Source organism: Panicum virgatum, chromosome 3K (genome assembly GCF_016808335.1).
Source record: "Panicum virgatum strain AP13 chromosome 3K, P.virgatum_v5, whole genome shotgun sequence".
Taxonomy (NCBI): domain Eukaryota; kingdom Viridiplantae; phylum Streptophyta; class Magnoliopsida; order Poales; family Poaceae; genus Panicum; species Panicum virgatum.
In genome coordinates this window covers 20872286-20897041 of record NC_053138.1, presented here as the reverse complement: position 1 = coordinate 20897041, position 24756 = coordinate 20872286, and the positions used below count along the sequence as shown (strand labels likewise).

Below are 24756 nucleotides of genomic sequence, written 5' to 3'. Positions count from 1 at the left end.
GATATACATGAGAGTATGTGAACTAGCGAATCATCCTAATATCATTGGATTCTTACAAAGTTCTTGTAAGATATGGATGCGGCCAGAGGTGTATGAGATGCACATTAAGATAACTCTCATTTAGTTCTAATCCCGTCCGTCATTTGAAATCCATATGTTTGAAACAGTAACATTGTTGTTTAATTATATGCTAGGATTACCCCGAGGACACGGAGTTGATTAACAAATCGATACCAAATTTCCATAAATTGGTATGTATCTTCGGTGGACTTATGCCGCAAACTAAGCGAAGGAGGTGGAGAAGATCTTCGGGTGATAGTACTTGGCCTCCACAAAAACAGATGACCGGAGGTTCGTCAAGTCATGTTGCAGCACCTCAAGCACCAAGTTGTGTTAACTGGGATGACGACATGGATGACTTCATGCCCCCAAACTATGGCATCCAACACATGATGTTCCTCCCCCTGTACATGAACCTATATCAAGAAAAGAGAGAAAGGGAAAGGAAAGAGGTTCGTCAAGTCATGCTGCAGCACCTCAAGCATCAACTTGTGTTAACTGGGATGACGACATGAATGACTTTATGCCCCCAAACTATGGCCTCCAACACATGATGTTCCTCCCCCTGTACATGAATGTAGATCCAGAAAAGAGAGAAAGGGAAAGGCAAGAGGTTCGTCGAGCCATACTACACCACCTGCAGCACCACCATCTGTCAACTTGGATGACGACCTAGATGATTTCATACCATGATCTATAACATATGATGTTCATCGGTTCAAAATGTATTCGCATTTAGTATTGTTAATGTTGTATTATACTTATATGTATGTCTCGTACCTAACTTGCATTCACTGGACATGTACATAATGTCGAGTTTGAATCGTAGTTAGTTCTAATGGAGCAGCGAAGCATAAACATACCATCTATCGTATGTGATGGAAAATACGAGAGTGATCAGAGGCGAATGTTGAAGTGTACAAATAAGCGGTCCACAGCTATCTCATTACAAATAAACATCAGAGATACAAACATCGGATATATCTAACCACCCCTAGGGCGTCGGACCCTCTTAGCCCTCTGCTGGGCACGGACATGGCCCTCGGAGTAGGTGTGACGATCCGGAGACCTCACCTGTCGCTCAGGACACAAAATGGGCTGCGGTGTCTGCTACTGAGAGATCCCAAGTGGTGCTCCTCCTAGCTGTGAATACCCCAAGACATCGGGGTCACCGTGCGCGCCAGGGGAGTCTGGAGTCAAGTTGTCGAGTTCGTCTAAGGTGAAGCCCTCGTTATCTGGAACAAACGTACTCAAAATAAACCCTGCGTAACATATAAATGTAAACCAACATATGTTGCGTGGTAAATTAGTGAGTGTATTGAGTGTGTTTTGTACTTGGCCAAAAGGAGGAAGAAGAAGGTCTGGCGCCCGCATCGGGGTAGAATCCTACTCATAAAATGCGGATGTTAGCGTACGCTCGTGTCTTTCGTCATGACATGTAGAAACCGAAATACGAAACATAAATTAACCTGTGTAGGCCGGTATCTGTGGCCCCGGTACCATCCCTGGATACGGTCCGCCAACTGGTGGTGTCCCTCTAAATATTCCAGTATGGCCGAACGCAGTAGCTGGATCGTATCCTGTTTGTGATATTAGTAAATATGTAGGAAAATTTGATCTAATTTTCAAGCGATATCTACGTTACCTGTAGCTGTGTAGTACTGCGACGTCGGCCCGTGCACGGTCACCGGACACGGGAACGACGACGAGGCCTGGGACGACCCGTGGCTGTCTTCGTACTGCACACGGCTTCCCAAGTTGTGCACTATCTGACGCAACTGGTCACGCTGCCTCGACCATGCCTCTGTCTGCTCAAACTGGGTCATTGGGGATCCGGCACATACCCTCGTCAGGTAAGTCGAGCAGTCCATCTCTATCATGTTGCAAAGGCGAAACTGCATCCATTCAGTAAAGGAACAGTTAGAAACACATGAATTATCTTATGAATATTAATATATATATATATATGCAAATACGATCAAGAGACTCACCGCGCCAGCTAGTGCCTCCACGTGGTGCCAGGCATAGCCATCCTGAGGCCTCGTCTGGTGTGGCTGCGGGTGAGTGTCAACATAAACCAGACGAGCCCGAGTCCGGGGTAAGTACCAGGTGAGGTAAGCCCTAAAGGAGTTGTCTGTGTGTGGTCCTGTTGGATGGACCAAGTGCTCGTCTGCATGTTCCCATTGGTCCACCCACGGCTGCATCTTGGTAAGCCAATCATCAAAGCACGGCAAGCCACTCCTTGACAACCTACAAAAGTGGACCACGAAGAATCTTTAGATTCGACACGAATGTATGAGCCAAGTTCATTCATAATTACATGTGGTCCTAGCGACTGACATGCTCCAACGCGGTGGGCACCGGAAACTCCTGGCGCTGCCCAAACTGTCTCCTGACTCTCCAGGGGCAATATGCCTCAACCACGATGTCGTAAACCAGGACGGCTGTAGTAAACTATAGGCTCGCATTCGCGGAGCAGTGCGAAGACAGGCCTGCTGGTGCACGGGTAGCCACAGCCTCAGGGCTGTAAGGCTCCCAGACAACGTACTCGGGCGTCAGCATGTCGAGTTCCGAAACAAACTCAGGATATGCGCGTCTAACTTGCGCATGCGTCCAAGACCTCTGCAGTCCGAATAAGTAAAATTAAAAGTGCGCTAATGCATCATGTAACAATGAATAACAAAATTAGATTTGTTGCGAACGTACATGACGCCAGATCCAGAGAGTTCCCATAGTGGGCCTGTCGTCCTCCTCGTCGCCGTACATGGCCTCGTGGTAAGGCTCGTGGCTGACGATGGACCGACCAACGGCTAGCCTCTCGTACGACCAAAGTTGTAGCAGTAGTGGGCACCCCGCCAGGATAGCGTTCCCATGTGTCTTCATGCAGTCGTCGCAGAGTCCACGGTAAGTGGCTGCAAGTACCGCCTCACCCCAGCTGTAGGGCGGTACGTCCTTGTCCCCATCTGCAATCTCCCGTGCATACGGAAGGAGAATCCTATCCACCGAATTGCCATGAGTGTTATTGAACATGATGTAACCAAATAACCAAAAGTAGGTGCGGCTCCAGCGATCTGGTCACACTGTACTCGTCGGCATCCGGAGCCAACAGGGTAGGCTGCATAAACAATTAAGATTAATGGTTTGAACTAACAATGCAACATGTGAATTGTAACAATTAAACTTAAATATGCAATGAATACGTACTATAAACTGTAGGAACCAGGTCTTCAAAGGACCTGCTACTCGCAGTTCCACGTTGCAATTTCAATATTGATTGTAGCAGACCTACATGTCTATCACTAATAAGGCACACATCTGGACGTGCAGCAACAATGTGAACCTTCACTCGTTCAAGGAACCAATACCAACTGTCTAAGTTCTCATTCTCAACAAATGCAAATGCGAGTGGAACTATTTGGTTGTTGCAATCTACCCCGATTGTGGTGAGTATCTGACCTTTATACCTTCCAGTCGAAAATGTACCATCAATGCAGATCACCAGAAGACAACACCGAAATGCCCTAACACAGGCACCTAGGCAAAAAAAGGCTCGTTGCAGAATGCTTTGCCCCTAGTCACGGCTGGTACGAGGTATGTGTCATGAAAGCTTCCAGGATTTCTAGCAGCAACCTGGGATAACATACGAGGTAGGTTATCATATGATGCCTCGTATGTGCCGAACCGCATCTCGAACACCCTTTGTTTAGCCTGCATGCCTTCAAATAACTAATGGTGTACTGGTAAGTCTGCTCAATGTGTCGAACAATCATTTTTGGCTCATAATTTAGGTTGTCCATAATCAACCCATATATTTCCTTTGCAACAAAGTCGTATGATATATTGCGATGCGAGGGAAGATCTTCTGACGACAAACAAGTGTGCTCTGTCACAATGGAACATTTCCAGTTCGACTTCAATTTTCCCTTGAATGCATGTACTCTCCATGGACATCCATCATTCACACACTTCACCTCATATTCTTTACTGCCAGACTTTACGACTCTAAATTCTCATTTCATTGATATTGCACAAAGTCTCACAGCATCTTTTACGGCTTCAATGTTTGGATATGTTGCACCTTGCACTACCTCATTCCCTCTGTACTCCCACTCCTAATTTCGTACATCTTCTGCGACATGATTGCCAAAACAATGCTCTTTCCACTCTTTTGGCAATGAGTACTGCTCGTCACCAGATGAGCCCTCATATTCTTCCATCTCCATTGTGGTTTGGTCTTCTGCCTCCATCTCGTCCACAATGCTATGTATCCTCTCTCCCTCATCAGCAAGGCCCTGTGGTCCGATGTTTTGGTTCTCTATCTCTTCTGACTCATCTTGCTCAACATAGTTGGTCTCTCTTCGAATACTCGGAGTTGCTTGATCTGCACCATGTTGGATTTCATTTTGTGTCTTCTCCCAGATTTGAACAAGAATGGCCAGAGGCCACCCACGCTCTAGAGCTGCTTCTATATACTTCTGTCAGTCATCAGTGCTGTGTATCATCATCAATTCCCATAAATCACTTTCTACCTCCCAATTAACAAGAGACTGGACGGTCATCACATGTGTCTCCAGATCAACACGGAACCCACGCTGCAGCCACTTACATATAGAACCAAAACTCCTCTCCAGAGGTTTATCTATGGCGCTAGATGTGCACTTAAAGACAGAAAGGTCTACTCTATTTGGCCCATACAAAACATTGTAGTCACCAAAAAATACTTAAAACTGCATCTTGCTCGACATATCTGTATGTCGGTACCTCTGGACTAGGGTACCCCCTCTTGCTGTGCCAAGACTCGCGTAGTAATCCGTAACTACGCACTAAAGAGCTGAACAGCCGGACCCCTGGGGTCCGACTCCATCTCACTGGACCAACGGTCCCAGACCTGCCTTCCGCTCAGGACGGGTCCGGTGACACCATGTGTCCCGGAGAACGGAGCGCTCAGCCAAGACAGCCGGGGGCCCGGACCTCCCACCGGGTCCCGGACCCCCAAATACTATTCGGGCCCCTCGGCGGGGAGGGAACAGACACCCCACCTGGGGGGTCCAGAAACAACACGTGTCCACCTACCGCATTCAATGCGGGAGACGTTAAGTGCGCTCTACCACAGCAGAGCCCGAGGAGACTTTTGCCAAGCTGTACTGTTGATCGCGCGTTACCAAGGTGCACAGTGCAGCCGCTGGCGCCACTCACACCACGCGCGTCAGTCTGCTACGCCAGATAGACACGACTACTCGGCGACAGAGTATCATAACGCCTACGCGGTAGACCCAATAGTCTACGCCGCAACATACACTACCTCAACGGGCGCCTCACCGATGGGACAGGAGAAGACCCCCCTCGGTCAGAGAGTCTACATGACGATGAAGCGTATCCGACAAGAGATTCTACATCACTGTAGCACCATTAGTGTCTATTTAGTATAGTATACATTCTTGTTGGGCCCACCTGTCGGGGTCCAACGCCTGTGTACGCGTCCTCCTTGATCTATAAAAGGGAGACGCCCGTTAGAGAAGGACTCAGGTCCAAAAGAAGCCCGGCTGGGCAGAGGATAGACTCATTCATACTAAGCACAATACACCACACAGTGGATGTAGGGTTTTACGCTTCGGCGGCCCGAACCACTCTAAATCCGTGTGTTCTTGCGTTCTTGCCCCCGAGTTAGATCAGCTTAATCGCTTTGCACTTCCCCGAGTACTTCCCCTTGAGGGAATAGGCGGGTGCGTTCCGCCACCCGGCTGTGGGTACCCTCAAAAGCCCACGACATTTGGCACCGTCCGTGGGGAAGGCTCGAGCGTTGGCTAGATCTCCAGGCTTCTGAGGCTGACCTCATCCTCTGCAACGGCAACGAGAAGATGAAGAGAGGCATGGCGGCACCTACGCCACATGTCATAGCGCCGGGGCAGCGGTGCCCTCGGTGCGGCGGTGCACGGCAGCAGCGCCTGCTGTGCATCGCCACTGCGACACCTTAGAGCCAGCGCAGTGGCGCGCAACGGAGACGCCGCTGTGCGTCACCCTACAACACCTCCGCGTCGGCTCAAGGCTTTCTCTCAATATGAAGCCTGGAGCCGACCGCTGTGGCCCGGGGGAAGTCTACCGTCGTCTCCTCCCTCACCAGGACCGAGACTCTCTTGGTGCTGCTGCAGACAAGATCCCGCCGCCAGGCGCGGGGGCCTAACGCCAGCACCAAGGTCGAGCCGGCGAACGACCGCCCTTCTCCACGCTCCGTGCTCATCCAAATGAGCACCCAGCTCGTGATGAGCAATCATCGGGCTGGCTTCCTGCGGCAGACGACGGCAGCTGGGCCACTCCCATTCAAAGCCAAAGAATTCGTCTCCATGCTACCAAGGCATATGACAGTTCTTAGGCTAGGAAGGGCCCCCCGAGCTCCCGAGGTGATGCTGGATGATGCAGTTCAGGCACGTCCAGGATACCTTCGGCTCCGACGACTGTGGAGAACTCAAAGGTGGCGATTCCACTCTGGTTGGGAAGGTGCATGCCTTACAAAAGGCGGCCGTAGGTTACCTCTAGATAGGACTAAGAGAGTACATCCTTGTAATAACATGGCGCCTATGTGTGGTCCGGAGCGGTAAAGGTCCGCCCTTGTAAACCCGGTCTCTGGATTCATCGCACAAACAGGCAACACCAGCAAGTGGTCCAGAGCGGTAGAGGTCCAGCTTTGTAATCCCGACCTCTGATGTACACCACGATAACCACAATAAAAGGAGAGTTGCTTCCTCAAGTCTTATCTGATTTTTACCCTGGTTACACTTATCCGTCTTGGTTTAACTGTGTCTTTCTCCCAAACGGAGTCTTTTCTTTAGTTACTAACGATCCAAGTTGAGTTGCTGGCTTGTAGTCAGGTGGGGACACCCCTTCTAGCTGGAAGGCAGTTCAGACCCCTAGGGACCTGCTCAGGAGAAGTGGTGCCCGTATCCTGGGGTAGAGAAGCTCCGCGTAGCTTAGCCTGGTAATGTACCCTAAGCCTACGTACTTCACTGCCCTGTTACGAGTCTCCTAGTATCCGAGACTGCTATCCCTAGAGGTCCCGGGCTCCTTTCTGGTATAAGGCCTGGTTTCCTACACCTTGCTGCAAGGACCGGTGGAATAATTCATGGGATCGTCAGCAACGACTTCAAGTCCACTCCAGTGGCCCGCTCCGGTGGAGACCGCTCGCCACGGTCGCCCAAGTCCACTCCGGTGGCCCGCTCCGGCGGAGACCGCTCGCCACAGTCGACTCAAGTCCATTCCGGTGGCCCGCTCCGGCGGAGACCGGTCGCCACGGTCGCCCAAGTCCACTCCGGTGGCCCGCTCCGGCGGAGACCGCTCGCCACGGTCGACTCAAGTCCACTCCGGTGGCCCGCTCCGGCGGAGACCGCTCGCCACGGTTGACTCAAGTCCACTCCGGTGGCCCGCTCCGGCGGAGACCGCTCGCCACGGTCGCCCAAGTCCACTCCGGTGGCCCGCTCCGGTGGAGACCGCTCGTGTAACACCTCTGTGTTAATTGTGCTCGCTAATCGTGGACTCAAGTCCGTCATTAGCGCTAATCGAGTTCGCATAGTAACGTTCAACTTAGCTACGTTCGACCCTGTTTTTCTCAGTGATCCGAGCTTCAAATCAAGTTTCGCCTAAAACGAAAGTTGTAGATCTTTACTTCTTCTACAACTTTTATTTTGGCCAAATTTCAAGTTGCTACATGAAATTTGGAGTTTCAGTTAACCAAAATCGAGTCAAAATCCTTAAATTCGACCACTGTGCTCTCTAGTGCCTTTACTGTGACGCCCTCGACGCCTTACCGCCGCTGTGACCGCCGGCGAGCCTCCACGCATCGGCAATCGCAGACGCCTCGAAGCTTCCCGTCCCATCCCAATCCTCCCTTCTCCTTCCTCAGTGCACGGCGAGCCGAAGCGAGCAGAGCTCGTCGCTCCGCCGCCGTTCCTCGCCACCCCGCTTCAATTCATCGCGCTCCAAGCCACTGCATCTCGCCCCGAACCTCCTCCGCCCCTCCACGAGTTCAGCCGAGCCCCATCCCGTCCGAATCGAGCATTTCCGTCGCGGCCACCATTGCTGTCCTCGCCGAGCTCCGCCCCTCATCGTCGAGCTACCTCTCCCGGCCACCCTCCGCCCAAAATCGAACCTCGGTGAGCTCCCCCGCAACCCTTTCTTCCTTCCCGACCCCTTCTCCACTCGGTTCCGTGGCCGCCGTCGCCGTTTTGCCGCGTGCCGCCGTGACCGCGCGCCGCCCCCCACTGCGCGTGCCGCGGGCCGCCCTGCGCGGGGCCCCGCGAGCTGCTGCCGTGCGCCCCGCAGCCGCCAGGAGCCGTGGACCGCAACCCCGCCTCCTGGCCCCGCCTCTGCCGCCGGCCGGGCCGGAACGGCCGCGCGCCGCCGCCGCGAGCCACGTCGCGCGCGTGGCCTGCCGCGCCGCTGCGGGCGCCGGCCCCGCCGGGCTCCCTGGGTCGCGGGCGGGCCAGGCCGCGTCGCCGGCGAGCCGCGGGCGGGCCTGGACGCCGCTGCCGCCACGGTGCAGGCCGCCATGCCGGCCACGGCCTTGACGCGGGGCAGAACAGAGGAGGGGGAGGCAGCTAGGCCGGCGCCCACTGCCATGTGGGGCCCGGCTGTCAGCCCCCCCCTAATGTTTTTTCCTTTTCTTTATTTTGGCTGTAGACTTTAAAAATCCATAGTAATTCGCAGGAAAATCCTAAAAATGCAAACCCAATTTTGTTAGGTTTCTAAAACTGAGATCTTTAGAAGAAAAATACCCATGCATGTCAAATGTCAGTTTTAGCCCTGCTAGATTTTACTTTGTGTTTGAGCTTGTCTATTTTGTATGTGCTGTTCTGTTGATCTAAAATTTCTGAAATTATTTTAGTAGCCTCATCTTATCACGTGTAGTCCACTGTAAAATTTTCAGGTGCATGGCCTATGTGCTTGAGTGTGGATCTATTGTTGTTTGAGTTCTTTTCTAGGGTTAAACTAAATGCCTTCGATCGTCAATAATTGTTGGGAAATTTTTGGGTGGCATGCTTTACTGCTTTCACGTTGAGCTGGTTATTATGTGCTAGATCATGTATGCAAGTTAGGTTTTTACTTATAATTTGCCCCTAGCTACTCTTTTCTTTATATAAATGTTGTTAGTTGTTTATTTCATGCATGTGAAACTTCAACAAAGCTAGTTTCTGTCTCACTCCATGCTGCTCTAAGCAAGTTTAGTAGTTGTTGTTTTGAGGGAAACACTTCAGGCTAAAATGATTTGAACTTTGGAATCGCATCATAAGCACTCATGCATCGCACTGTGTCCTAACTGTTGCATGGCATACTTTTATTCGTGTAGACGCCGCGAACGAAGCTGTCCACGAGCTAGTTGCTGAGCCGGTCCAAGAGCCACGAGCAGAAGAGCAGCAGGAGGACGCCATTGAGCACGCTCCAGAAGACCTCGTTAACCCCGCTGACCTGCAAGGCAAGCCCCGGAGCATAACCTCTATTTTCAGTATTCAACGTTATTATTTAAGTATTTGTGCATTTATGTTCTAGGAGTTGTATGGAACCATAGTATGCATGTTTTCCCTAGGTACCGTGGGTCTATACTAGTATACCGGTGTCGATAGAGATGCTCTGCTAAGTAGGATTTCGGTAGAAGTCGAGTGATTGCTGTCACTCGCGAGTTTTAGGATCTTGATCCCTTAGCTATGGCTTCGATATGAGTTGATGAGTAAAAAGAATTGGAGACCGGGCAGAAATGAGTTGGAGTATGGATATGGAATAGATGAGATCATGACCTTCCGCCTGTGTCGATTGAGGACCGTACCGTTGTTGGCCCTGATGACCGAGTTTGAACAGTACTAACCACATGCCAGAAGTAGGAGGTAGTCGAAACCGGTAAGCTAAGTACCTGATTTGCAACGATACTTTGAATCGCGACCTGCTACTCTGGGAGTGGAATGATGGCGGGTGTTGGATAGTATGTCGCCTCCGGGTTCTCAGGGAGTTCGCCGTGAGGGACCCTTCACCCGGGTTTTGGCAGGCGTGATTCAGACGTCGGGGTGATGATGGGAACAGTTGATGTGTGTGGCCCGACGGGGTTTTCACGTGTCGTGTGAGTTAGGTCCACCTTGCAAGGTTAAATCGGATCGATTCGCCATCTCTCTCGGTTAAGAGAACATTGGTCACTGTGTCACATCGTAGTAAGAAAGTGTAGTGAAAACGGAATAGAAAAGGCTGGTTTGTGAGTTACTGAAGAATAATCTGATCCACCATGTGTGCTTTGCACTTCCCCGAGTACTTCCCCTTGAGGGAATAGGCGGGTGCGTTCCGCCACCCGGCTGTGGGTACCCCCAAAAGCCCACGACACTGTATATCACAGAATACTCATTGAGTTATACTCTTTATTTCACTACCTTATTCAATAATCCGTAAAAACTAAGTATGGATTTCAACTACAACATATAAGTATTCATAACTACGTGATGACACTCAAATTCTATACTGCATATGCGAAATTCTATTCTAAATCGTAATTAATTTATAAACACGTCTCTAATAGTACTGCAATTGTAATAATAAATGTGTAGTACTAATTTTCTAAACTAATTTACTACTACGTAACTAAAGTATCATTAAACTCCTACTTAAATGGTTCTACTATAGCACTAATTAAATTAAATTACTCTACAATACCAATGGAAAAATACATAAGCTAAATGTACTAACCTGCAGATCACAAGTGCGCAATCAGGCAGGGCTTCGCCGCTTCCCTTCTCCTCACCCCTCTCTTTTTTTCTGGATTTTTGGTGGAATTTTTTGGCTCAATGAGGAGGGAATGGGGGTAGAATGCTTATATAGGGGGGTAAGGGCCGGTCGCTCGAGGGAGGGGGGGCCACCCCTGTCGCCCGAGGGGGGGGCGACAGGCCCCCCTGTCGCGCCTGTGGGTGGGGCCCCCCAGTCGCCCGAGGGGGGGGGGCGACAGGCCCCCCTTCTCCCGCGCGCCCCCGGCTAGGGACCTCGTTGTAAATTTGAAGAAAAAAAATTACATTTAGGGCCTGTCGCCCACCAATAGGGCGACCAGGGTATATTTTTGAAATTTTTCGAAACGGACATATATTTTTGAAATTTTGATTTTTTTTTTAATATAAAAAAGAAAAAAGTGCGGAGCGGCGAGTTGTTTAAAGGCGGGCCTGTGGGCTGTCGCTTCGTCTTGGCGGAGGTGCGGGCTGGAAGCCCGCTGAATTTAAGTTGATGTACAGCCCATTTGCAGCACCAAGATATTGTTGTACTTGTATTCCACTTGCATTGTAAAGGGAGCTGTGTATCAAGTTAAAAAATCATTTTTTGTTTAAATTTGTACTGATCTTGTGACGTGCAGTTAAGCCTAATAGATCTTTATTTCAGTATAAAAAAACTCTCGATTTCTTGCAAAACAGGGGGGGAAATTGGAGAATACTTGTGTCCCGCAGTGTTTTTTTTTCTCTCCCTTCACTACGAAATAGCACACTGCAGTTTTTGTAATGGAAAGTGGAACTGAGATGTAGAAGAATTCGTAAGGCATTTTTCTCAAAATGAGGAAAGTGAATCCAAATCCATAGCAGAACAGAGAGATTTACAACAATTCACTGCGATTAATCGAGCAAACCAGAAGTGTCTGCACTCTTTCCCTCGTTATCCGACAACTGAAGGCCTCAGAGAACAAACGACGAAACAACAAAACTGACTTAAAACAGCAACATAAGAGAAGACCTGACTGTCTGACTCCTGAATTTTTGACATTTAACCCCCAAAAAAGGCTTAAAAGTCTAGCAGGCATGAAAAGTGTAACGAAGCACACACCTTCATCCATCAGGTATTGCAGAGAAACCAGTTCCAATCCACTGAGCTGAGGAGACTTGTGTGCACCTAACGATTCCGGCAATGATGCCGAGTGCTGAACAGCGTGTAGCCAGATCTGCTTTCCAAGATTTTCCGTCCAATACCGGCCATCCATGGTTGACTAGTGACAGTAGAAGGACTATATATAGTCCAACATGTTCCTTTCGTTGGTCCTTCCAGGAAGTTTGCCAGGATGATTCCTTCGATTGAGTTCATACGAGGAAGCAAAATTATGCACGGCAGCGAGGAATGATACTCGCTGTGCTTGAAACAAAAATACCGGAGTGAGACATATCAAACAACTCAAATAAATTATACAAGTCAGAGAAACACATGTGTTGGATGGATCACTTTTATGAAATATAAAACCGGACCCTAATTGAGTGCAATATTAACATCCGTCACCAATCAGAAAAATACTTTCTAGAACATGTTTGCCAGCTGTTGCATTAGCATGGCAAAAAAAAACAATTTCTGATTTTTATTGGTTATCAAGTACTGGTACCAAGAGCAACGACTTCTGAGTCAATGGCAGAGACATAACTAAGTGTGGCCTCAAGCCCCGTCCTTCACCAGTTTCCCCATTTGCATCACTAGGAGGGAGACGGTAGACAACCAAAGAGGGAAAATAACTATGCCGATCGGAGAAGCTGTGCTGTCTGCCTTCATGCAGGTACTTTTTGAGAAAGTGATTTCAGCTGCTATTGGTGAGCTGAAATTCCCTCCAGACGTCAAGGAGGAGCTGCAGAACCTATCGAGCAGCCTGTCGACAATTCAAGCTCATGTTGAAGATGCCGAGGAGCGGCAACTGAAGGACAAGGCCGCACGCAGCTGGCTTGCCAAGCTCAAGGAAGTAGCGTATGAGATGGATGACTTGCTTGATGAATATGCAGCTGAGGCCCTCCAGTCCAAACTAGAAGATCCGTCCAACCATGACCATCTGAAGAAGGTTAGGAGCTGTTTCTCCTGCTTTTGTTTGGATAATTGTTTATTTAACCGCAAGATAGTGCAACAAATAAGGAAGATCGAGGAGAAGCTTGATAGGCTTGTCAAAGAAAGGCAGATTTTTAGTTCGAACATAATTAGTGGGACTGAAAGGCAGGAGATTAAAGAGAGGCCCAAGACAAGTTCACTGATTGATGACGCCAGTGTTTTTGGAAGGGAAAAAGATAAAGAAACCATCGTGAAGATGTTGCTGACTCCTAATAACTCAAATCATGCCAGCCTTTCCATTCTTCCCATAGTGGGTATGGGGGGACTAGGAAAGACCACTCTAACACAGCTTGTCTACAATGATGCAAGAGTAAAGGAACACTTCCATTTAAGGTTGTGGTTGTGTGTTTCTGAAAATTTTGATGAAATGAAGCTTACAAAGGAAACCATTGAGTCGGTCGCGAGTGGGTTCTCATCGGCCACAACAAACATGAACCTGCTTCAAGAAGACCTCTCAAAAAAGCTTCAAGGTAAAAGATTTCTTCTAGTCCTTGATGATGTATGGAATGAGGATCCTGAAAAATGGGACAGGTATCGGTGTGCTTTACTTACTGGGGAAAAGGGAAGCAGGATTGTAGTTACAACACGAAACAACGATGTGGGGAAACTAATGGGCGGGATGGCTCCTTATCATCTAAAGCAGTTATCAGACAATGATTGCTGGATGTTGTTCAAGAACCATGCATTTGTTGATGGTGACTCCAGTGCACACCCGCAATTGGAAATAATAGGCAAGGACATAGTGAAGAAGCTGAAAGGCTTGCCACTAGCTGCAAAAGCAATAGGCAGTTTATTATGTACCAGGTATATAGAGGATGATTGGAAAAACATATTACAGAGTGAAATATGGGAACTGCCATCAGACAAGAACAATATACTGCCAGCTCTCAGATTGAGTTACAGTCATTTGCCTGCCATACTGAAGCAATGTTTTGCATTTTGTTCAGTCTTTCCCAAAGATTATGTGTTTGAGAGGGGGAGATTAGTTCAGATCTGGATGGCCCTTGGGTTCATTCAGACTCAAGGAAGGAGAAGGTTGGAAGACATTGGGAGTAGCTATTTTGATGAATTACTAAGCAGGTCGTTCTTCCAACACCACAAAGATGGATATGTGATGCATGATGCCATGCATGACCTAGCCCAGTCTGTCTCCATCGATGAGTGCATAAGGCTTGAGGACCCTCCAAGAAGCCCTGTAAGAAGTGCTAGGCATCTGTCATTCTCTTGTCACAATAGAAGTTGGACTTCATTTGAAGCTTTTCTTGAATTTAAGAGAGCTCGCACACTTCTACTGCTAAATGGATATAAATCGACGACAAGTTCTATCCCCAAAGATATGTTCTGCAAGCTAAAATACCTCCACGTGCTTGATTTGCACCGACGAGACATTACTGAGCTGCCAGAGTCTGTTGGAAATTTAAAAATGATTCGATATTTGAATCTTTCTGGCACTGGCATAACAAGGCTGCCCTCATCCATTGGTAGACTCTTCAGCTTGCAAACACTAAAGTTGCAACATTGCCATGTATTAGATTACCTGCCAGAGAGCATAACCAATCTTGTAAATCTGCGATGCCTAGAAGCAAGAGCAGAATTGATAGCTGGCATAGCTGGAATAGGGAACTTGGCCTGCCTTCAACATTTGGAAGAATTTGTTGTCCGTAAGGACAAAGGATACAAGATCAGTGAATTGAAAGAGATGCAGGGGATCGTTGGACATATTTGTATCAAGAATCTCGAGAACGTGGCTAGTGCGGAAGAGGCAAATGAAGCTTCGCTAAGCAAGAAGTCAAACATCAACACTCTGCATCTTGTATGGTCTGATAGGAGGCGCTTGACTTCGAAAAAAGCAGATAAGGACATGCAAATACTTGAATACCTCCAACCACATCATGAACTCAGTGAGCTTACAGTCAAGGCCTTTGCAGGCTTCTACTTTCCAAGTTGGTTAAGTAGACTCACTCACTTGCAAACCATCCACCTGTCTGACTGTACAAACTGTTCAGTTTTACCAGCTCTTGGAGTGTTGCCCCTACTCAAATTTTTAGATATTGGGGGCTTCCATGGCATTATTCACATCAACCAAGAATTTTCAGGAACCAGTGGAATTAAGGGGTTTCCATCACTGAAGGAACTTGTATTTGAAGATATGTCAAATCTAGAAACGTGGACTTCTGTTCAAGATGGTCAGTTGCTTCCAACGCTCACAGAACTTGCAGTGATTGACTGTCCACTACTAGCAGAATTCCCATCTTTCCCATCATCAGTAGAGAAGCTCAAAATTTCTGAAACAGGATTCACTATTCTTCCAGAAATACACACTCCAAGCTCTCAATTTCCACCATCATTGGCATGCCTACAGATTCACCAGTGCCCAAACCTTACATCCTTAGAGCATGGACTGCTTTGCCAGAAATTATTGGCGCTCCAGAAATTAATCATCACAGGCTGTCCAGAATTAACTGACCTGCCAGCTGAAGGATTCAGAGGCCTCACTGCTCTTAAGAGTATTCATATTTATGATTGTCCAAAGCTGGAACCACCCCGAGCGCATAGCTTGCTGCCCTCCATCCTTGAAGATCTGCGCATCAGTGCATGCTCCAATCTAATTAATACTCTTGTTCAAGAGTTTGATGAGATCTCCTCATTGACAAATCTCACCATAACTAATTGTGCCAGCCTTCATTATTTTCCAGTAAAGCTCCCTGCCACTCTGCAAAAGTTGGAGATATTCCATTGCAGCAACCTGAGAAACTTGCCTCCTGGCCTAGAAGAAGCATCATGTTTAACAGCTATTACCATATTGAAATGTCCTCTTATACCATGCTTGCCAGAACAGGCCCTCCCACAAACACTGAAAGAGTTGTACATCAAAGAATGCCCGCTGCTAACAAAGAGTTGCCAGGGAGAAGATTGGCATAAAATTGCTCATGTACCAACCATAGAGATTGAAGACGATAGTATGACGACTGAATGGATCATAAGAAGAAGATCATCCTGAATGCATCATGACAATACGACTGAGGTACGAACTAGATGCATCTTGTGCTTCTGTTCTGTACATATAACAGCGAACTAAAATCTATCCTTGGTAGCTGCTTATATACTCCCTTTTTGTGGACCGTGCACATGCTGCAATGGCGCGAATGGGTCAACAATTACTTCTATGCATTGCGCGAAAGGAACTTGGAAACAGCTTTCCACCTTTGTGTGGAGTAACCAGTCACAAGAACAATCTGGGAGGCGATCGGGATTGCAATTGTTTCAAGCCAAGTTCCTACTCATGCATTATTGACTGGTTCCGCGCTGTCATAGGAAGAACCAAAACTGCAGTGCATTCGCTGGCAATTCTCATCATTTGGAGTGTTTCGAAAGAGCGAAACAAGAGAATTTTCATATGGCAAGAAATCTCCATACAAGCCTTGGTAGGAAGATCCAGGATGAAGTGAGGAATTGGTGCTCGGCGGGCGACAAATTGCTTAAGCCCCTAGTTGTAAAGCCCATTAGTGAGTAATCAATTACTTCTATTTACCCAGCTTTGTGGTCTGCAAGGCAGGGACTTCATTGCGCTCCTTGTGCATGTAATTCTAACTTCTCCTTATTAATATATGCTGGCAAGATTATGTCCGTGTCTTAATAAAAAAAAACTCCCTATTTCATCCACGTTTCACGTTAGCACATACTTAGATTTGAATGTATTTTATCTATCACGCCACAAACAGTAAGAACAATTATATAACCCAGTATCAGCAGCATTATAGCACATGCAAACTTTGGGCTTGAACACAGCATTATACCTTAGAACAACACAACTGGAGAAATAGTCATTTACAGTATAACAAAGAAACTAAAATTAACCAACAAAGCATAACACTGTTTACCACTGCTAACATCAAAGCGTAATGTTTCATGTTTTTGAAAAGTTACCTGGTCAGCAACTGTTTAGTTCAGATCACCCACCATGGCCAAATCATATCTTCTCAGGAAACCAAAGAAAAAAAGAAGATTTTTAACTGTATTACAAGCAAATTATTCATGAGTGCATGCCTAGCAGCAAGTTTACAGAGTATACTATATTACAATCCAGGGTAGTAACATATTTGTCTAAATATCGGGTACTTGAGTATTGAAGCTATTGGCTATTGCAGCTCTCTGTTGAATATGTAAGATCTATCCAAAAAGGATTTAGAATTCTAAATTGTATAACTTATTTTCTTTATTTACATATCACCATTTGGACTCTGAATGTCTTTACGACAATGCTGATGTATTGTTAGGCCAGCCTGGAATTTGTATTGCAAAAAAATGTTAGCAAATTTACAAGAAAACAGAAATTGAAGGGCGGAGCGGGACAACAAACGACGAGTTACAGTATCAGCTAGTATATGTTCTGACTACACTTATCCTGAAATTTCCACCTATTTTCTCTTCTTCTTCCTTCAGATTTCAGAACACCAGAATTTCAAAAAAGATCTCGCCTGGTACTCAGTCAAATGTGATTGCAACTTTGAAGATCTAGCCATTACCAAAAATTCTGTTTTAAAAAACCGTTTTACTCCCCGTTTTCACCAAATTCATTTCCCCAATCCCCTTGATGAGAACGAACGCATCTAAATGTAAATTTGTAATACAGAGATTTTTACCACTACTCTAATTTAACTCTCGAAGGGGTGCCGAATCTTCACCAATAATCTGGTGAGAGAAAACAAAGGTTATCGAATCGTGATCCTCCCCCAAAGCAACTGGGGCCTGTGTGTGGCAGCCAGTAGCGTCAAAAAAAAAACAAAAAAAAACAAACCTCGTCTCTCGGAGGAAACAAATGGAGACCACAGACCAGGGGTCTCCTACGAATCAGCAAGTCGCAAATCCCGGAGGGTGGGGTGGGCGGGGTACCCCGACGAGCTCACCGTCTCCAAAGCGAAAGGCGCCTTGCATTGGTCGCACTTCTTCCTCTCTCATCCTCCCAGGGCACCAGTTCAGTGGCGGCGGCGACCGGCCGGAGCACGGTGACGCGCGCCGAAACGGCTGCGGGGCGGCGTAGTTACGCGTGGACGGCGTGGTGTTTGCAGGGCATCGCCGCAGCGGGGGATATTTATTTTTTTTATACATACGTGAGGCTAGCATTTAAATGCCAATTCTCTACGTTTGTAATGTACTCCTTCCCTTCCCTTAGTAGAGAATTATCCTATTTCAAAATTTAAAAATTTTAAGATTGATAGTCTTATTTGAGCCTATCCACCTGTTACCTCTTGGGCCAAACATCCATAAATTGCATTGGGTAGATTTGTCGCAGTGTGATAAAAACTAGCCGCATGCTGGAGGAGCATTAAAGACCATATATTTTCACGAGATTTAAACATTAAAGATTACTTCATTTCACTAAGTAAATAATAATAGAATAAATAGAAATGATAAGTATTTTTTACCTTGGTCATTGTACCTATTCTAAATAAGACTATCATCTATGAATAAAGAAAGTACACAGTACAACACTATAACATCTCGAATGTGTAGCGTGTCCAAATGATGTGAAACAACTCGAGCAGTTGTGCTCCCAACCAATCTACTCCCCTGCTATCCCTGTCACCGTCAGTGGCGGGTCTACCACTAAGGCCACCCGGGCTGTGGCCCTAGTCATGGCCCATTAACATCCACTCACGGTTAGTTTAGGCCCATAATCATACAGCCCAATCCATAAACAAAGGAAGCATGGAGCCTAATTCATAGTTTTAGCCCTAGTCTTTATCGATCGCTGGGTCCGTCCAACCATCATCCCTAACATCCCTCCCTCTCAAACTTGAAGAACATCAAGGTCTTCAACTTTTCAGAGTTTAGAATTCTCGCAATCTTTTCCTGTTTCTATTTGCTTGCAAAGGCCTTTTTTCTGATAAAGTCTCGTCCCATGAAACAACTTTTCAGATGCATCTGAGATTTAAACTTCAGAGCACGGGGGGGCTGAAATTACTGTCAGTTTGATAGATGTTCATGCCAAAAAGATCAAGTAAAAGCAGAACAGGTTAATTAGCTCGATTTACAAACTTTAAAACACATAGCAACCATTGATGCAGCGGCGGACCCAAGTTAAGGCTATCTGCACTTGTCATACTCTAAATTCATCCTCTAAAACAAATATTCTTGCCTGATCATCAAGATTCTCTCCTCTATACTCAGTTTCTCCACACTCATTTATCCTCTATATCTCTATACTCTATACTATCCCAACTGTCAAGAGGTGGACCCACACGTTAGAATTATTTTTTTCTCCCTCACCGGTCACTCTCTCCTTCCACCCTCCCTCCTCTCTGTCTTCCCCATCTCCAACCCATGCAGCACCGCCCCCTCCTCCTCCCTCACCGGGCGACGCTGCCCCTCCTCCTCCCTCCCTTCTCCCTCACCGGGCATCGCCGCCCTCTCCTCCTCCCTCCTTTCCCTCGCCGTGCGGCGCCGTCCCCCTCCTTCGTCCCTCCCTCTCTGGCACGGGCCGAATCCCGGCGGCAGGCCGGATCCCTCCACCCTCCCCCTCCCCTCTCCCGCGGCGGAGCTCCAGCGAGATGGCGTGCCCGCGGGGCGGAGGGGTGCGCGCAATGCGGTGGCGGGCCCGCGGGATGGCACAGTGGAGCCCCCTCCATCGCCGGTGCCCTCCCTTGCGGCTCCCTCCCTTCCTTCCCGACGCTCCGGCGAGGGGGCCGTGGCGTGGCGAGGCGAAGGCGAGGCGACTGGGTCTCAAGCTCCGCAGGCCTGCGACACCGAGGTGGAGACGCCGCCCGGTGAGGCGGAGGGACGGTGGCCGGGCCTCGAGCTCCGTCGGCCCAGTGGCGCCGAGGTGAAGATGCCGCCCGGTGAGGTAGCCGCGGCGCGGCATGTCGAGGGAGAGGCACGGCGGCCTAGCCTCTAGCTCTGCTGGACCTCTCCTCTCTACTCTCTCCCTGACCTTGAGGTCTCAGCGGCGCAGATCTGCGAGGACGAGGCCGGGCCATGGAGGTCTGGCGGTGGCGGCTATCTCTCCGGTCGTGTCCGCGCGAGCCATGGTGGATGGGGCGGGGGCGGGAAGGACGAAGGGGCCAGCACACACCGGGTACCATCTCGCCCATACCCCCTGGATGTCGAGTGCGGGAGGCGGTCCGGGAAGATGGCATGCCTGTTTAAACAGTACCCACTGTGGCTAATTTTACTCTATAGCGGTACTGCAGGTTTGGGAAGCGTACTGCTTACAGTATCCAGTGCAAGTAGCCTAATACGCGGCTGGTGCAATACGTGCTCCCATCTATATTATAGGTGTATATTGTGATCCGAATATGTCAAACTTTAACAGATGGTCTTCAAGGGCTCCAAAAATAACATCGATTGGGTATATAGATGCTATAATCCAAGTAAACCCTAATTAGCTTGGAATCGGCATCATAGCCATTATAGATTTGAAATGAAAGTTCTTCCCCTAATGCTATTTTTAGACTTTCAGTTATGTTTTTTTTTGTCTGGAGATGGTTTAATTTTCCTGTAATCTAGGAAGATCACCAAAATTCAAATGAATTGAAGAATAGTGTTTTACCAAAATAATTCCTAGCACGTCTCCTATAGTAACGATGCAAGTTTCTGCACAAGACATATGTTCAAATTCAAATGCATGCAGACAATACTCAAAATAGGCTAGATTAAATCCTCAAGGATGACACATTTAGGATTCTGAGTCCTTGCAAGTCGGCTCCCGGGAGCTCAATACATGGCGGCAGGGTCCAATAGGCTGGATTTCTTTCCTTTTTTTCCTTTTTCTTTTATGCTTTTTTCTTTTTAATTTTGTGTGGTCAAAATCGACTTTGCTTTTGAATTTTCCTGAATTAAGTCTCGATTTGTTTTTTTTGTAATTTTCACTGATTTTTGTCTCAAAATTTGTGTTTTTGTTTTTGAATTTCAGAATTTTCTCTTGTCTTTTTTGTTTTAATAAATTATTTTATATGTAATTATAATTGTTTAATTTTCTAATATTTTCTATTAATTTATATGCTTTATATAATTATGTTACACAAATTAGTTTGTATAAATTTTGTTTGATGCAAAAAATGCGCACTCCAGTGGAAAGTGGTGATTTTATCTGTGTGTTTTTTTGCTGATTTTTTTTACCTGAAATATTGTTTTTGGATTATTTTTTATATTTTAATGGCAAATTTCGTACGGCCTGCATGAGTGGTCCTCCAGGCAGTCCTGGCACGTGCGCGTGGTCCCGTAAGACCTGCGAGCGCGTGCCGACTTGGCCACTTGCAGGAGGTGCTCATCGTACTCGTGTACATACACCCCATGCATCCTCCCTCTAAAGAGGAATAGGAAGCAGCCCTGCATGAGCACCGAAGTTGCCTTTGTGCAGCAGCAGCCATGAACAGCCTTCTCCCACTAATTCTCCTGCTCCTCCTCCCCGCGACAACCAATGCGGACGACCTTGGGTACTACATCACCAGCGCCTGCTCGTACAACACGAACTACACGCGCGGCAGCGCGTTCCAGGCCAACCGCGACGCGATCCTCTCCTCCCTCCCCGCCGCCGCGGCCGCGTCCTCCTCCGGGTTCGCCGAGAACGTCACCGGCGCCGCGCCGCCCGACCTGGCGTACGGCCTCGCGCAGTGCCGCGGCGACGCCAGCGCCTCGGAATGCCGCTCGTGCCTCGACGGCGCGGCGCGGGACATGGCCGCCGAGTGCCCCGCCCAGAAGAGCGCCGTGCTCATCTACGAAGGCTGCCTGCTCCGGCTCTCCAACGCGAGCTTCTTCGGCAGGGTCAAGACGTCGCGCGCGACGTACGTGTGCAGCCCGCACAAGGCGGCGGCGGTGGCGGCGCAGCCGGACTTCAACTCGTCGCTGGGCGCGCTGATGAGCGGCCTCGCAGAGAAGGCGTACGGCTCGCCGCGCATGTTCGCGGTCGGCGCCGTCAACCACACGCCCTACGAGAAGATCCACGGCATGGCGCGGTGCACGCAGGACCTGAGCCGCGACGACTGCCACAGCTGCCTCGCCAAGGCCGTCAGGATAATCCCGGACTGCTGCCCCGGGAGGTCGGGCGGCCGCATATTTTTCTGGAGCTGCTCCGTCCGATTCGAGGTGGGCCCTTTCTACAACATCCAGCTCGCCGAGGCGGCCATGTCCCCGGCGCCGGCGCCGGCGCCGGGAGGCGGGCCACTCGTCAACGGCAGCGACCACTACCCCGTCGCCCCACGTAGCACAGGTCAGTCAACCTCTCTCGGTCCTCTGCGCCTCTGCGGTCTTCCCCTCCCTTCCGTCCCTAGCGTTGACTGCTTAAGACTTGTACTGCCTCCTTCCACTTGTTTAAGATGCACATGCGTATCAAGCTTTAAACTTTGCTATCCTATCCTTTCAAAAAAAAAACTTTGCTATCCTTAACCAATAATTTTACTTTTATTTTTTTATTTTTATAATGTAAATTTTATATGATGACGAGTGATATTCGAAGAACGCCGAAACAGCTTCGGTTCTGAATTTTATTTTCCACTACGGCAGGTTCAGGGAGCAGCCGCACGGTCAGGAACACAGCTCTCCTTGTCTCAATTCCTGCTGCTATAGCGCTGCTGCTGCTTGTTATTGTTACTGTCTGTATTTGCAAGAACAGAAAAGCACACAAGCATGTGCTGATTGCAAGAGACGGTAAGTGCTGAAGCAACGTCATCAGCGTATCTGACGAACAATTGACGCAGCCTTTAGGCTTGAATCTTTCATTTCCTCTTGTGAATTAAACAGGACATGGAGATGATGAAGAAATGAGAAGTTCAGGCCCGCTCCAGTACGATTTGAGCACTCTTCGAGCTGCCACTGACAACTTTTCAGAAGAAAATAAGATCGGGAAAGGCGGGTTTGGGCCTGTCTACAAAGTAATCTTAATCCTCTAGCCTGAAATTTACTGAGTATACTGCCTGCATGCCTAACAGTCTCTCTCGCGAGACATATTATGGTCTGACCTCAGCTTTCTTCAGGGTACGCTAGGAAATGGGCAGGAAATTGCAGTGAAGAGGTTGGCGAGAATCTCGCAGCAAGGGCACGCCGAGATGAAGAATGAGGTCGTCCTGATTGCAAAGCTCCAGCACAGGAACCTGGTGCGCCTGCTCGGCTTCTGCATCGAGGAAGGAGAGAAGCTCCTTGTCTACGAGTTTCTCAGCAACAAGAGCCTCGACAAATTCATTTTCGGTGAATGAATATGAATCAGATGGACACAGTCCTACTGTCGTCTCGTGTCAGGTCACTCGATTGGTCATTTTGTTTGCTAAGTGAAGTACACCATACTTTTCAGGTCCTGCAAGTCAGCAGGAGCTAAGCTGGGGCCAGAGGAAAAAGATCATCGAAGGGATCGGCAGAGGGCTAATGTACCTTCACGAAGATTCAAGGCTGAAGGTCATCCACCGCGATCTCAAGGCCGGCAACATCTTGCTTGATGCGGACATGAACCCCAAGATCTCGGACTTTGGCCTGGCAAAGTCGTTTAGCATCGATGCGAGCCAAGCGAACACAGAACACGTTGCTGGAACTTAGTAAGTTTGGTGCCTCCAGTTCCTTTTGTTTTCTACTCCAGCACAAGTGCCACTCTCCAATTTCCATCAGCAATAGCAAAGTTCTTTTTTTACCATCTAATCCAGCAATAGCAAAGAATTTTTTACCATCTAGTCGTATCACCTGACAATCTGACAAGTCGAGTCGTCTTCGAGATGCAGTGGATACATGGCACCAGAGTATGTTGAGAACCACATCTTCTCTTCCAAGTCAGACGTTTTCAGCTACGGCGTCCTTGTCCTGGAGATCATCACCGGCAAGCGTGTTCAAGAAGATCTCGTAGAATCTGTAAGTTGTAACATTTCAAGTCACAGTTTGAGCTAGCGTAATAGCAGCTTACTGCAAATCTGCAATATGGAGATTGAGTTTTAATTCTTGTGCATTGGCGCCGCCTGGCCGGGCAAGGGCAGGTTTGGAAGCGCTGGAGCCTTGGGAGCGTGGCCCAGCTGCTCGATGGCTACCCGGCCGACGAGCCCGGCAGGCAGGACATGCTGAGGTGCATCCACATCGGGCTGCTCTGCATCCAGGAGGATCCGCAACTCCGGCCCAGCATGGCGTCCGTTCTCCAAATGCTCAAACACCGCATCGTGACCATGTCGGCGCCAACCAAGCCTGCCTTCGTGATCCCTGGACCTGGAGAGAGGCCGAGGCCGGCCGCTCCGGAGCCATTGACGATTAATGAAGCTTCTGTCTCTGAATTGGAGCCGCGTTGATTGTTGGATGAAGACGTCGATTGATGTGTGCAGCTTTTTCTCAGTGAATTTGCACTAGTACTAGAGCTATCCATGGTGATTTCAAGGTTTTGTCGGAAAGCTTGGGTGGAATTCTTTGGACGACAAGATCAAACCAAATAGTAGAACAGGGTCTCATAAATAACGTTAAACAAAATAGGATTCATTTAGCAACGATTTTTATCTTCCGTTTGAACTCATTTTTCTAATTCTTCTAGTTTCTTTAATAGATGCAATTACTATGGCTCGACAATAAGAAATACTTAGAATTTCAAATATGATCGAAGGGACGACTGACTTAATATGAGGTTTAGCAATCAGACCACGCGGCGGTCGCCCTGCCAATGCGAAGTTCGTCAGAGAATGTTTGGTTCTGACTTGTGACGGTTCGGTGATCAGAATGTTTCTTGTGTGTCTGGTCAAATCGTCAGTTTTTTTTCCGAAAGGGAAGATATATTAAACATAAACAAGCGCACAGTAGTAGATCCTCCCTATTACAAACTGAACCCCGAAGAAAAACAACACGAACTCTTGCTCTCTCCCCTTTCCCCTTCATAAAATAAGG

The 24756-nt window shown here is 48.2% G+C and overlaps 2 protein-coding genes and 1 long non-coding RNA gene across 3 annotated transcripts; 2 read left to right on the top strand and 1 right to left on the bottom strand.

Annotated features, from left to right (window-relative positions):
- Positions 1-11761: 11761 nt before the first annotated feature.
- Positions 11762-16577, top strand: LOC120698281 (putative disease resistance protein RGA1). The gene is made up of 2 exons (XM_039981815.1): positions 11762-15943; positions 16014-16577. The coding sequence occupies exon 1, from the start codon at positions 12560-12562 to the stop codon at positions 15917-15919; it is 3360 nt and encodes a 1119-aa protein (XP_039837749.1). The 5' UTR covers positions 11762-12559; the 3' UTR covers positions 15920-15943; positions 16014-16577.
- Positions 16578-16914: 337 nt separating this feature from the next.
- On the bottom strand, positions 16915-17976 carry LOC120698282. The gene is made up of 2 exons (XR_005684790.1): positions 17717-17976; positions 16915-17201 (listed from the first exon to the last, which is right to left on the bottom strand). It is a non-coding gene; the product is annotated as an uncharacterized LOC120698282 (long non-coding RNA).
- A 3244-nt stretch (positions 17977-21220) lies between these two features.
- LOC120698279 (putative receptor-like protein kinase At4g00960) lies at positions 21221-24470 on the top strand. Its single transcript, XM_039981813.1, has 7 exons — positions 21221-22126; positions 22420-22563; positions 22657-22787; positions 22890-23100; positions 23204-23441; positions 23622-23748; positions 23871-24470. The coding sequence occupies exons 1-7, from the start codon at positions 21286-21288 to the stop codon at positions 24171-24173; spliced, it is 1995 nt and encodes a 664-aa protein (XP_039837747.1). The 5' UTR covers positions 21221-21285; the 3' UTR covers positions 24174-24470.
- Positions 24471-24756: the final 286 nt, after the last annotated feature.

What these genes read in the sequence shown, in the direction of transcription:
- LOC120698281 (XM_039981815.1), top strand. Translation starts at nt 12,560, where the DNA reads ATGCCGATCGGAGAAGCTGTGCTGTCTGCCTTCATGCAGGTACTTTTT.
- LOC120698279 (XM_039981813.1), top strand. Translation starts at nt 21,286, where the DNA reads ATGAACAGCCTTCTCCCACTAATTCTCCTGCTCCTCCTCCCCGCGACA. An exon ending in CCTCGACAAATTCATTTTCG is followed by an intron (nt 23,101 to 23,203) that starts GTGAATGAATAT and finishes CATACTTTTCAG; the next exon opens with GTCCTGCAAGTCAGCAGGAG. An exon ending in GAACACGTTGCTGGAACTTA is followed by an intron (nt 23,442 to 23,621) that starts GTAAGTTTGGTG and finishes TTCGAGATGCAG; the next exon opens with TGGATACATGGCACCAGAGT.